We start from the raw sequence: 12,927 nt of genomic DNA, 5'->3' as shown, positions 1-12,927 counted from the left end.
AAACGTCCTTCACGTCAGGTAAAGTAATGTGCAAATAAAGCTCGGCGCCTAAGCATCTGCCACTGCCCACTCTTATTCGGCACTTCTATACAACTGTGCATTCACAGCAATAACCCAGCAGCGGAACAGAATATTCTAGTGCCCACCATCGCTCAGCAGCTTATTTAGGATGCAAGGTAAGTTATCATAGGCGCCGTAGGCCGTGAAGGGAGGTACTTGTATCCAAAGGCACCAGTGTCCAAAGTGAACAACAACAATACAACAAGGAGCTATCGAGAAAATGAGCATCAGACCACTATTAAGACTCATCCTGCTCAGCCGGATTGCCTTCTGCCTCCTCCTCCTCAACGTTACGTCTGTCCCTCCTAGCAGCGCGAAGCCTCTTTACGTAGTCCTCGGCTTGCTGCGGAGTCGTGAAGAAGTGTTGTTTGCCCTGATGGGTCACCCTGAGGCGTGCTGGGTAAAGAAGAGCATAGTCCACCTGCATGTCCCTTAATTTCTTTTTCACATCCAGAAATTTCCTCCGCTGGTCCTGGACCATGGGTGTGAAATCTGGGTACAAGGAGAACTGTACACCATCACAGGCCAGGTTCCGGGTCGTACGAGCTGCTCTCAGCACCACATCCCTATCACGGTAGTTGAGTAACCTGGCAATGATAGGACGTGGTTGCGCCCCCGGTTTGGGCACCGGGCCCAGAGAGCGGTGCGCCCGCTCAACAATGAATTGGTTAGAGAAGGCCTCTTTACCCACTGCGGTGAGCAGTATGCGTTCCACGTATTCCTCCATTCGTCCGGTGTTGGTGGATTCCGGAACTCCCGTGACGCGGATGTTATTGCGCCTACTCCTCGCCTCCAACTCCTCATTTTTAGCCGCAATCACTCTAAGGACGTTATCCATGCGGGTGAGGCGCGTTTCGTGAGTGTTGGATGTGTCTTCAGCAGTGGATATGCGCCGTTCCGCCTCCGTCAGCCGCTCCTCGTGGACTTCTATCTTCTGCGCTACCCCGTCCATCCTGGAAGATAGGCGGTCAACCTTATCCACGATTGTCGCGAAGCCCTGCCGCATCTCGTCGATAATCAGTCGCAATTCTGGAGTCACAGGTGCAGGGGATGACTCTGCATTCGATGGACCTGGAGCACCACTAGTTCCCATGGTGCCTCGCGTTGGTTTTTTGGCGGCTGCGGGCTCGAAGGATAGTTTGGGTTGTTTAGCGTCGTTTTTGCCCATAGTGCCCAGTCCGTTGGCGCTACTCGGGGTAAGCAAATGGCGAGCAGTAGTAGGGTTCCTCACCCCCAGTCTATGGCGCTCTGCCGGCCGTCGCCCACGTGGCGAGCCCCCCCCTAGGCAGTATCAGCTGATGAGCAAGTCGGTGATTCCCAGTGGCCCCCCGACCCCCCTTGCGCCTCAGTTGCAATGTTCAGAGCGCCATGAGGGCCCACGTTTTGGTGGCCGGGTCGCAGCTCGCCCGCGTAGCACCGAGCAGTCCCTGGCGCCAGGAGCGCGCAAGAGATGGAGGGCAATCCGGCGATGTGTGTCCAAGCCCGCTCCCACCGCGTTAATGATGGCAGCAGTGTCCCTCAGTTATGCCAGGGAGGCCTGCAGGGAGGCGTGCAGCGTGGCCGGGAGTGATGGCGTCCCCTGCTGTAGATCCAAGCGTGACGCGCTGTGTGCACCGGGAGCGCCAGCCGGCCCCAGGTACAGACGGCACCGCGCCGTCTGAGGCGGCAAGACTCGCCCCCGGCGCTCCGTCCGCTGATCGGCGGCAGTAGGGTCTCTCAGGTGTCCCAGGGAGGCCGGCAGTGAGGCGCACCGTGGGGCCGGGTGCGAAGTATCTCCCTCCGCAGTGTGTGCTCCGGGAGTGTCCGCCGGTCCCAGCGCCAGTCTCCCGGCTTGCCTCCCGCTGCGGCGTTGTCAGAAGGGGCCAGACTCACCTCCGTTAGGATCCGGTGACTTGCCCGCTGGCCGCCCGACTCCCAGGCCGTATCCTGTAACTCCGCGGCCCAGCCGCCTCGTGGGACGCCGCGGCCTCGCGTTGGTCAGCGTCCGGGCGCCGCAGCAGCCGTCCGCAGTGCCTTCTCCCGGTGGGTGCACTCGGCGCCGATACTCAGGCGCCGGACCTCGGATCCTCGCCAGACTCGGTCAGGGTCAGCAGCACACTTATATCCACCCTCGGTGTGATTTTCAGGCGTCCACTTCCAGGTTAAGTGGATAAATGCAGGATGATTCTGGCCAGGCAGCCAGAGCCTCACAGAAGTGCGGCCATTAGCTTGTGCGCCCTCTAGCGCCCCCCCTTTACTTTGCAACCTTAATGAAAGTGATCTCTTGCCAGGCCTAAATTGTACTCCCTAGCTCCATAATCTAAAGTGGATCTCCCTCAACTACTTGCCTTCATTTTGACTGGTGACAGCGTACCTGAGGATGTGTTGTGAAGTAACTTCCACCTACCCGGTCGAGGCACCCGTAGATGATTTCTGCTGGCTAGTGTAAATTAAGTGCAAAGACGTCTGTTAAGAGGAACTCCATTCTTTTGTTAATAAATGGCATTTTTCATGATGGCTAGTATGTAATTTTAATTTCTTGTGAAAATGAAAGGGATGTGATTTAATTGCTTTATTTTGTGTAATGTGTAAACTGTATTCTTGGCATTGGGTAATTGATCCGTCGTATATCATCACTCTTTACAGGGTGCCATAAACTTTTTCCAAAGTAGCCCGTGGCTGCTAAAGCAAACCTCTTGGCTGCCAAAACAAACCTCATGGCTGCAAGTAGCGAATTGTCTGAGCCATGGCTTGTAATTGGATATCAAAACTAAATGGCAAGAAAAATAATTTCATGTAGTCTAAGTTTGACCTCGCTCCTTATTTGGAGTCAGCTCAGATGAGATTAACCCCTTCCATGCGTGGCGAATTTTTGCGCTGTGTGGGCGTTTTTATAAGTGGGTGGGATTCGGACGGCCCGGGCTGTGCTCTGCACACGCCCACCGTGGGCCGTCATGAGCATGCAAAGGGTTACACGACTTACTCACTCAGGTGGGTATCTACTTTCTCGCCTGGCGCCCTCTGGAATCATTACATTCCCAAATTTTTAAGCCTGATATGGCATCATTTTATTTCAAGATTACAACCCGGCCGGTCTTATTTTGCGTTTGGTAGAGTGATATACGTGTAAAATAAGATGGATTTTTAAAGTAGATCATGCAAACAGGAATCAACAAATCAGTATTTCCCGGTAAAGTCCCTCCTTTATGTTTAAGTAGGAATTGCTGGTATTGGCCTGACAGTTACGGTTTGACCGAATTTCAGACTGGTTTCTCTTTGCCTTATCTCATTTAACCTCTGGAACTGCAGACAGGTGGCAGTGTTATCAGACACGAAGAGGACCCTTTATCAGATGTTCATTTTATACTGTATTCTCCAAAATGGAATAGTCCCTCTGTTTATACCCTTTAAAGAACGACACAGGTGCTAAATGATTCCAGTTATTTTGAATCCTAGAAGGTTTCATACATAGGCTGGATAGCCAATTTCTCCTGGTAGGTAATTTTTCTCTTCCTTGGTCACAGTTCAGATCACTTCACTTCTGTGTGAGAAAGTGCCCTCTTGCATGGTGTGTCCCCACTTTTTGCTGAATTGCTGATGTTCTTTGACTGAGTGTGCCCTGGGCTCCTGCCAATCAGGTACCCAGGGCCTGTGTTCCTTCCCTAAAACTGCATTGAAGCCTAAACCCAATTGGCATCTCTGGCCACAGATCAGCCCCTGGTAAATGGTACCACAGGTACCCAGGGTACTGTGACCAGAGAAGGCCCCTAAGGGCTGCAGCACTTGTGCCACCCTTAGAGGCCCTGTACCTGACACTTACACACTGCCTTTGCAGGCTGTGTATCTTGGTGCAGAACAAAGTGAAGAGTCGACATGGCACACATCCCTGTGCGTCATGCCCACAAAACACTGCCCTGGCATACATCAGTCACCCCTCTAGGTGGGTGCCCTATGCCAGTAGTGAAGGTACAGGTGCATGAGACCTGTACCCCTACATTACCCAGGTCCATTCCTGGGCACTGTAAGTCCAGTGTTGCCATTAAGAGTATATGGTGCTGGGAGTTTGTCATTACGAACTCTACAGCACCATAATGGTTGCACCGAAGACTGGGAAGTTTGGTATCAAACTTCCCAGCACATTAAACCCACACTGATGCCAGTTTGGGATTTAATGTAAAATGCACGACAGAGAGCATTTTAGAGATGCCTCCTGAAACTCAACCAACTTCACAGTGACTTGACTGAGTGGCTGCCTAGGCTGCCATCACGTGACCTGTTTCTGGACCCCGGGGTTGAGAGCTGCTGCTCTTGGGGGCCTGAAACAATGCACATCCTGGGATGAGGTGCCAAGCCTACCCCAGGATGGACGGGGTTCACGAAGAAGTTTCAAAGGCATACTGCCTTTGTGAGCCTCTCCAGACCACTTGCTGTGCTCAGCAACTGGGCCCCACTCGTTCTACCCCCCACTTTGGGTGGGAGACCTGGTGGGAAAAACAAAGTGAGGAAGAGAGGTGTGCCCACCTTTGACAACTCAACCCTATAATGTGGGGGAGGCGAGGTGAAGCACAACCTCGAATCCCCGCCATCTTGAGGATTGGGAGGACCCAGCCAACCAGGAACAGGCTCCTGCCTCCCTCCTACTGGAGAGTGGCAGAATAGGGGGTGTACCCATCCCAGGGAAGTGGCCCATTGATCCCTGCAATTTACCTACCTGTAACGCCCCTAAATTTAGTATTTGTGGGCACCCTGAACCTTCTTTCCTCAGATCCAGCAACCACAAAAAGAGAAGGACTAAAAGCAGTGCAGAAGCTAACAAGAGGACGACGCCCACTGACTTAGCCTCAGTCCCACAGGCCTGTCTCCCCTCGAACCTGCTCCTTCGAAAACTTGGTGTGTCCAGCTGCCAGCAACCACAAAAACCCAGGAGAACCTGCCCGCATTCACTTAACAAGCTGTTTCTCCTGTGAACACCGGACGTGTTTAAACTGCAGCTTCTGGTGCCTGTCAGAAACCGCAAATCAAGCCCACTCTGCCCAAGTCCTCGTCCCCGAGCCTGCAGTGCTTCTTTGTCCCTGAGAATCTCCATTGAAATCAACAGGGCACCCGACCTCAAAACAGCACCCTGCACCCGGCTGCCCTAGTGCAGCTTAGGGTGCCCCTTTTGTGCTAACCTGGCACCCACCTTGCCCCGAGCTTAACCCTAGGAGCTTTACTCCCACAATCCCGTGGCCTGCTTGCTAGCAGCCACCAACCGGAGTCCCCCTATCCTCCGTAGGAGAACAGTGGGCCTCCACACTCTGCACCCGGCCGCCCTAGTGCCGCTGAGGGTGCAACAACAGTGCATCACTGACCCTGGGAGACCCCTATGTCTAACCCCAGTACCCTAACTCAAAGACAGATTACTTACCTCTAAACCGATAACTCCTTTTTCCTCATAGGATAACATTGAGAATTTTTCTCCCAAAAAGTTTGTTGACTTTTGAAAATTACAAATATTCCTTAAAAATCAGCCGAATAACCAAAACCCATTTTCTCAACTGTTTTCAGGACATGTCCCAGTGCTGAATCTAGGACCCAGCACTGAGTAAGAAAAAGTATCGATAACATAACTCACCTGCTAAGTGAATTTCTTTCCATAGGATAACATTGGTGATTCTATGGGAAAAAGTTTGTCAACTTTTGAAATGCAATAAATAATATTCTTTAAAAACCGTACCTTTAACCAAAACGCATTTACTCACCTGTTTTCAGGGAATGTCCCAGGGCTGAATCTAGGATCCAGTCCTGTGTTAGCAAAAGTAATCTGAAAAGAAAATTAACTGCATTTTACTTAAAAAGCCCGTTCATTTGAATGTACTATACCTGCAATGTGTTGCAAACTGCTTACTTAAAACTGTAACCAAAACCAGTACAAGTTACACAGCAATTTTGAACTGTTCATACCAGTAATTTACTACTGCAAATAATTTTTATGCTTACCGTTGCCAGGCTTGCTTGGTTCTAGAAATAAAACAATAGTATATTATTTATACAAAAACAATTGGCCTAGAGTTCATTTCTTCAGTGTGTGAATTCATTTGCTGACTGAGTGTGTACATCAAATGCTTAACGCTGTCCTCTGACACTGCCTTACTGCTCGATCAAGCTACCACTTTAGAGAGTAAGGTTCTATCTAACTTTAACCTCTGCCAAACCTCTGGAGACCCTTGGAGTCTTTACACACTTTACCTCACTTTGCTGTGGTATATATGGAGCCAGTTTCTTACATTCTGGCATTGGAATTGTAGCGGTATCAATTTATAGGGCAGTGTTTTTGGTCAGGGAGAGCATGCCAGTCACACTCTAACCAACTTCCTTCTCATCATTGTTCACTAGGTGACAAGGCGTTGGATGGCTACAGTAAAAAGAAATATGTCTGCAAGTTGCTGTTCATTTTCCTCTTGGGCCACGACATCGACTTTGGACACATGGAAGCAGTGAATCTGTTAAGCTCCAACAAATACACAGAAAAACAGATTGTGAGTGATTGTTAAACCATTGTCCCTAAAGGGCCAGTTTTACTTCAGCTTCATTGCACTCGTTCATTAACCTTTCTGCTTGAGTTGATTGCATAACAAAAATGTCCTAATTTTGAGGCTGGTCGTCAAATAGTAAAAACAACTGTTAGTTTAGTGATCGCTGAATGTTATGTTATCTGAGAATAAATACCAGTTAACTATTCCACTTCAACCATATTTGGTTAATAAATACGTTCCAATTTAGGAGGCAGTTGTCATGAGTTCACCAGGATCATAAATATTATCAGTTTTAGAATACATAGAATTCCATAATCCCTGTATAAGCGTCATTCTCTAATTTCTTTATAATTGGCGACTTGCACGCACCCAGTCGCCGATTTATAAGGAAAAGACGTCAGACCTAGACTATCAAAAGTAATTTCAGTTGAGTTCTGACGTCACAATGCCTGCTGCTAGAGAGGGCAGCTGAGGAGAAAGGCAGGTCAGGAGTTATGACGTCACAAAGCCTGCTGCTAGAGATGGCAGCTGAGGTGAAAGGCAAGTCAGGAGTTCTGACATCACAATGTCTGCTGGGAGGCGAAAAGCAGGTTAGGTCCCTGAGCATAATTGAAGCAGCTACTTAAGAGAACCAAAACGGAACGTTGCTTTTCTTACTTCTGCTCCATTTTAATAGCTTACATTGACAATTAGAGAGAGTATGTTTAATTTTTACACTCTTTAGTGAAAAGCTAGAATCTTTCTGGATACTTTTACTCTTTCCGAACTAGTGCAACTTTAATACTTTTTTTAACTTACTTCTATTGTACTGTTTCCAATATCCATTTGCAACAAATAACAGGTTTTTGATGTTAATTTTGCACTAGAGGTTTTTATTTGTATTCTTCTTGTTTGCAAACATGCTCGCTCTTTAATATGAAAGAGCTATGCACCAAGGTTTTAAGTGGTTTGTGGGAAACTTTATGGTGTGACAATGTATTATATGGAATAAAGTACCCCCTGGCGTATAAGATAAGGATATTGCAAGTCACCTTTGAGTTGCATAACCTAATACATTCCTCTCCAAGGTAATGGAGCTCCTCTGTGACTTGCAATATCCTTATAATGTACGGGGGTACTTTGTTTATTATTATTTAATTGTAGGTTTTAGTAGAGGACTGCTAGGCATCCAGAGATAGCCATAAAATGTTTTGGAGATAGGTACTTAAAGACGGCATACTGAGCTGCAGTATAGTTTATTTGCCAGAATCTGGTAATGGTTTACCAGTCAATCACCACGGAGGGAAGGATAGTGCCTGATGAAAGGTTGTTAAATATGTACTCAACAAATGAAAGAATCTTGAAAGGCACATGCGCCCTGGGAGAAGAGGAAAGTTGGTCTTGGGCGTTTGACTGGGCTGGGTGATGTATGTGTCCGTGACCTAGCAAAAAGGGTATGGTTTATCCAAGCATTAAATGTGGTTTACTGAAACTTGAGAATTTTAAATTGGGGTTGAAAGCTTTGATTGTTGTTGAAATATATTGTCGCAATCATTTCAGGATTTTTGTTAGGGAAATGTTTGTTTGAACATTAAAGCTATAATAATTGTAGAGTTTGATGTAAACACAGCTAGATTAGTATTTGTTATAAGATGGTTATGGCTGGCTTACTTAAAATACCACCCATGGGCCTCAAAGTTGCTCACCAGTGTATTTGTCTGTGGCCCACGGCTAAAAAAAAGTGTAAACAAAATTACATTAGCCTTAGAGCACTCACCACCCTAGACAAGACATAGGGCACTAACCACCCAAAACCACTGCATGGCGCACTATCCACCCCAAGACAAACCACTATAGGGCACTCTCCACCCTAGACAAGATATAGGGCACTCACTACCCTAATACCACTACACGGGGCACTGACCACCCCTAATTGACATCTATAGGGCACTCACCACCCTAGACAAACAAAATATGTGAACGTTTTACTAACCACCCCAAAACTAACCACTATAGGGCACTCACCACCCTAGACAACTACATACGGCACTGACCACTTTCAACAACATATAGGGCACTCACCACCCTTAAACAACTTGACGGGGCACACACCACCCCAAAGCTGAACACCGTAGGGCGCTCACCACCCTAGACAAACAACATACGACACAGACTACCTTCAACAACATGTAGGGCACTTAACCCCAAACATTGACCACTATAGGGCACTCACCACCCTAGACAAACAAACTACAAATACAACAGCACGGGGCACTCACCACCCCAAAACTGACCGCTAAAGGAAACACAACACCCCAAAACTGACCGCTATGACACTCACCACCCTAGTCAAACCACATACGACTCAGACCATCTTCAACAACTTATAAGGCACTCACCACCTGAATACAACAGCACGGGCACTCACCACCCAAATATTGACACTATAGGGCACTCACCACCCTAATACAACTTGACGGGCACTCAATACCCCAAAACTGACACTATAGGGCACTTACCAGCCAAGACAAACAACAAACGACATCAACCAACCTAAACAACATACCTACTACCCTAATACAACTACACGGGGCACTCACTGCCCACTATAGACACTCACTACTAAAAATCCGACCCTATAGAGCACTTTTCACCCTAGACTTCAACATAGAACTCAGACCACCTTAAATAACATATACAACAGCACGGGGCGCTCACCACTCCAACACTTCACCACCCTAGACTATCAACATACAACACAGACCAACCTAAACCAGATATAGGACACTCACAATCCTCTTACAACTGCCCAGGGCACTCTCCACCCCAAAACTATTATAGGGCACGCACCACTCCAAAACTACTATAGGGCACTCACCGCCCTTTTCAATTGTTCACTATAGGGCACTCACCACCCAAAAACTATTATAGGGCACCACCCTAGACAATTGTTCACTATAGGGCACTCACCACCCAAAATACTATAGGGCACTCACCACCCTAGACAATTGTTCACTATAGGGCACTCACCCCCCATGAAACTACTATAGGGCACTCACCACTCCAAAACAACTATAGGGTACTCACCACCCTAGACAATTGTTCACTATGGGGTATTCACCACCCAAAATACTACAAAGCTGTCCGCAATAGGACATTCACCACCCTAAACTAACAACATTCAACACAGATCAACCTAAACCAGATACAGGATACTCCCCATCCTCTTACAACTGCCCAGGGCACTCACCACCCCTAAACTATTACAGGACACTCACCTTTCCAAACTAGAAGAATATAAATATAACCCCACCAGGAGTGGCCTCCCTGCCACTCAGCCTGCCTGCCATCAACTGTCACCCCACCTAAGCCAGGCACACAGGAGTCTACAATGACATCAGACATTCCAAGAGCCACACCAGCTGAGTAGCAGGGAAAACACAAAGCTAAGTAGAACACTTAGCCTGCCTGTTTAATTGGCCAAGAAAATGATCCTTGCATGCTACAAGCCGCTCCTGCTGCAGCTTCAATCTAGGCTCAAAACAAACGTGAACGCTCGAGCTCACTTGATAATCGTAGTCTACTTCGGTTTTAGTAGATCTTGAATCCAGCCACCCCACACTCTGGCCATGCCATCAGGACATACACATATACATACCGTAGCCAAAAGATGCCCGCGTCTCCTACATACTTCATTTTCTGATCTGCATTTTCTTATTTTCCATCCTCTCTGCTGTGTAAAATGTTTCTTGTGACATGGATTAGGTTCTGGATGTAGTGTGTTCAATGATTGTACTGCCCAGCTCAATGGCAATCTTTTTATAAACGACCGAAGACAAATGTGGTTGGAAAGTGCACCATTTGGCCCATTATTTTAGAGATTCTCTTCAAACCTTTTTTGGGAGCATCACTAGCTCGTGTGCCCCAAAAATAGTGTAACTTACTACCCCCCTCTTAAAAAGGTTGGACACCCCTGTCTTGAGGTGTGAGATAACATCTTAAGTTAACACGTTATTTGTAACGGGAAATTATGTTTGTGTGGTAAAGGGTCCCTAAAGTGGGCAAACCCTTGTCCCCAGAAGTACATTAAACAAAGAAGTATTATCACTCCAAACTAGCTTAACAAATTAGAGTACACTGTCGGAATGCAATAACTCTGTGTTTCATTCTTCAGCGTTTCCTCACCTTTCTAGCTTTGGCATCTCGATGATAAAAGTAGTTTCTGTTGTACATGAACCAACACCATGTGTTGGCCTGGATATTTCTCAAGTCTTTAGGAAATACACAGTTACTGTAATAACAAGAAGGTGGAATATCATGACGTACTCTTTTGGTGTTTTTCTCTTTCATACCTCCTTACCTGCAGGGCTACCTCTTCATCTCAGTACTTGTGAACTGCAACAGTGAGCTTATCCGTCTCATCAACAATGCAATAAAGAATGACCTGGCCAGTCGCAACCCCACGTTCATGGGCTTGGCTTTACATTGTATCGCCAATGTGGGCAGCCGAGAAATGGGAGAAGCTTTTGCTGGAGAAATACCAAAAATATTGGTAGCTGGGTACGTCAATCCATTTGTGGTAACTCTTGTTTGGGGACTATGTAGTTTGTACTATGCAAAATGTTTCGCGCATTAATGTCTGATTCAGTTTACATATATGTTTTTAATACCTTTTTACATGCAGCTTGCTATAAACTGTAAAATGGCTATTTCTTGGCCTCGTAGAAATTACTTATCTCTATGGAATGATCACTAAAACTGTGTCTGTTTCTCTTTATGCATAAGAGATATCTGTAATGTATGTACAGGGCTTAGCCTACTTACATTTTTTCAAAAATGCAAATATGAAGCTAGATACTGCTCCAGTATCATTAACTATTTGGTAGTATGGTTGGCTACATTTACCAGTAAGTGGCATAGTTTGAATTGGGATGAAGGAGATGTTTTAATATTTTTGGTTAGGTTTCTTGTCTAGCACAACCATATGTGGCTTAGTATCCCTGCGCTGTAACTGATACACACAGATTACCTATAAGCAGCACTAGAGTAAGACACAATCGATGCAGTTCCTCCCGATTCAGGAGGTGTGCCATGCAAAGAATGCACTGGGTGTCAAATTGACTGCTTTCCTGAATTTACAGAGAAGTCTCTTCATGTTGCATTTATTGTGGAAGATGGTAGGACAGGATCGAAATGTATGCCTGCTGCTCTAGGAATGAATTGATTAGGTGTGTTACTAAGTAATAGGTTGCACAAACACACACTGTATAATGTTGAGACCGTGAACGGGGAGTACCAGAATCTCAACAAGCCCTCTCATACATGGCCACAATTCTCACTTGACAATGTCAAGTATGGAAAGACTATTTATCCTGTGTTTTTTAGGGAATGGTGCATGACCGAGAACACACTGTTCTGTGCTGCACTTCAGAGGACACCTTTTCAGAGCAGATTTAGAACATTTGAATCCACACTTTGTCACTTTCAAAAGATTGATCTCTAAAAGAAAGACAGTGTCCTACTTAATTAAAAGCTCAATCAGGACAAATGATTGTAGATTTCCAGAAGCTAAACTTCACTTCTTCCTCTGAAGGTGGTAGGTATATTTATAGCAGACCAGAGGCGTATGAGTGATGGAGAGACAATTTGTTCTTCGAACACCTGTGCTTTTGCTGAGATTTCGTTATTTGACTAACTTGGCTTTCACAGGTCTTCTACTCTAAATTCTTAACAATTGTTTTGACATTTTTATTAACCTTTTGAAAATAGGAGATTATGACAAGTTCTAGTCTCACTCAGGAGAGCAGTCCACCCAGATTGCAGTTTAGGCAGTGCTTGTTCCTCCAAGAATGTGGAAGAGCGTACCCCCTGCCCACACACTGCTTCACAGAAAGTGTGAATAATAAAATGATTTTATTAGCATTTTATTTTTTTACTGTCTGCCAGCTACTGAGTGTGGGGGCGGGACCAGGGACTCACTGGTGCCAATGATTGGCAGCAGTGAGGACTGGTCACTTAAGTTTGAAGTGTGCATGTCAGTTTGGTTGGCTACCTTGCTACAGCCAAACCGAATGTGCAATTCTAACTCTCTAACCCGGCTCCCTTGGACACCTGGGTTGGAAAGCAGGCACAGGCCTATAAGGCATTTCGAGTGCAGAGCCAGCCTGCTCCAGCCAATCAAGGCCCTTCTCTCATGCTGCTTGTGAGCGTGGGGGGAGTCCGGGCCAGATACACAGACGCGGAGGCTGTATGTAGTGTGTAATCTTAGTGGGTTTATTTAAGAACAGGCTGTTTTGATAATTTAGTTGCAGAAGAGTCCTCTTTTTCTTTAGGTGTTTCCTCTCCTCCCTCTCGGCCTCCTGTGGTCTCTTCGGTGTGTTGGTCTTCTCCCGAG

The 12,927-nt window shown here is 46.6% G+C and overlaps 1 protein-coding gene across 1 annotated transcript in view; it reads left to right on the top strand.

Annotated features, from left to right (window-relative positions):
- Positions 1-1,629: 1,629 nt before the first annotated feature.
- The window catches only part of LOC147659246 (AP-2 complex subunit alpha-2), a 272,868-nt gene continuing 261,570 nt past the window's right edge, over positions 1,630-12,927 (top strand). Inside the window, exons 1-3 of the mRNA XM_086951859.1 lie at positions 1,630-1,696; positions 6,415-6,557; positions 10,900-11,093. Of these exons, the coding sequence (XP_086807985.1) occupies positions 1,630-1,696; positions 6,415-6,557; positions 10,900-11,093 (404 nt within the window). The remainder of the gene's footprint in view (positions 1,697-6,414; positions 6,558-10,899; positions 11,094-12,927) is intronic.

Source organism: Lissotriton vulgaris, unplaced genomic scaffold (assembly GCF_964263255.1).
Source record: "Lissotriton vulgaris unplaced genomic scaffold, aLisVul1.2 SCAFFOLD_1329, whole genome shotgun sequence".
Lineage (NCBI taxonomy): Eukaryota > Metazoa > Chordata > Amphibia > Caudata > Salamandridae > Lissotriton > Lissotriton vulgaris.
Note: the sequence above shows the minus strand (reverse complement) of the source record. Positions and strands in the feature narration are given on the sequence as shown.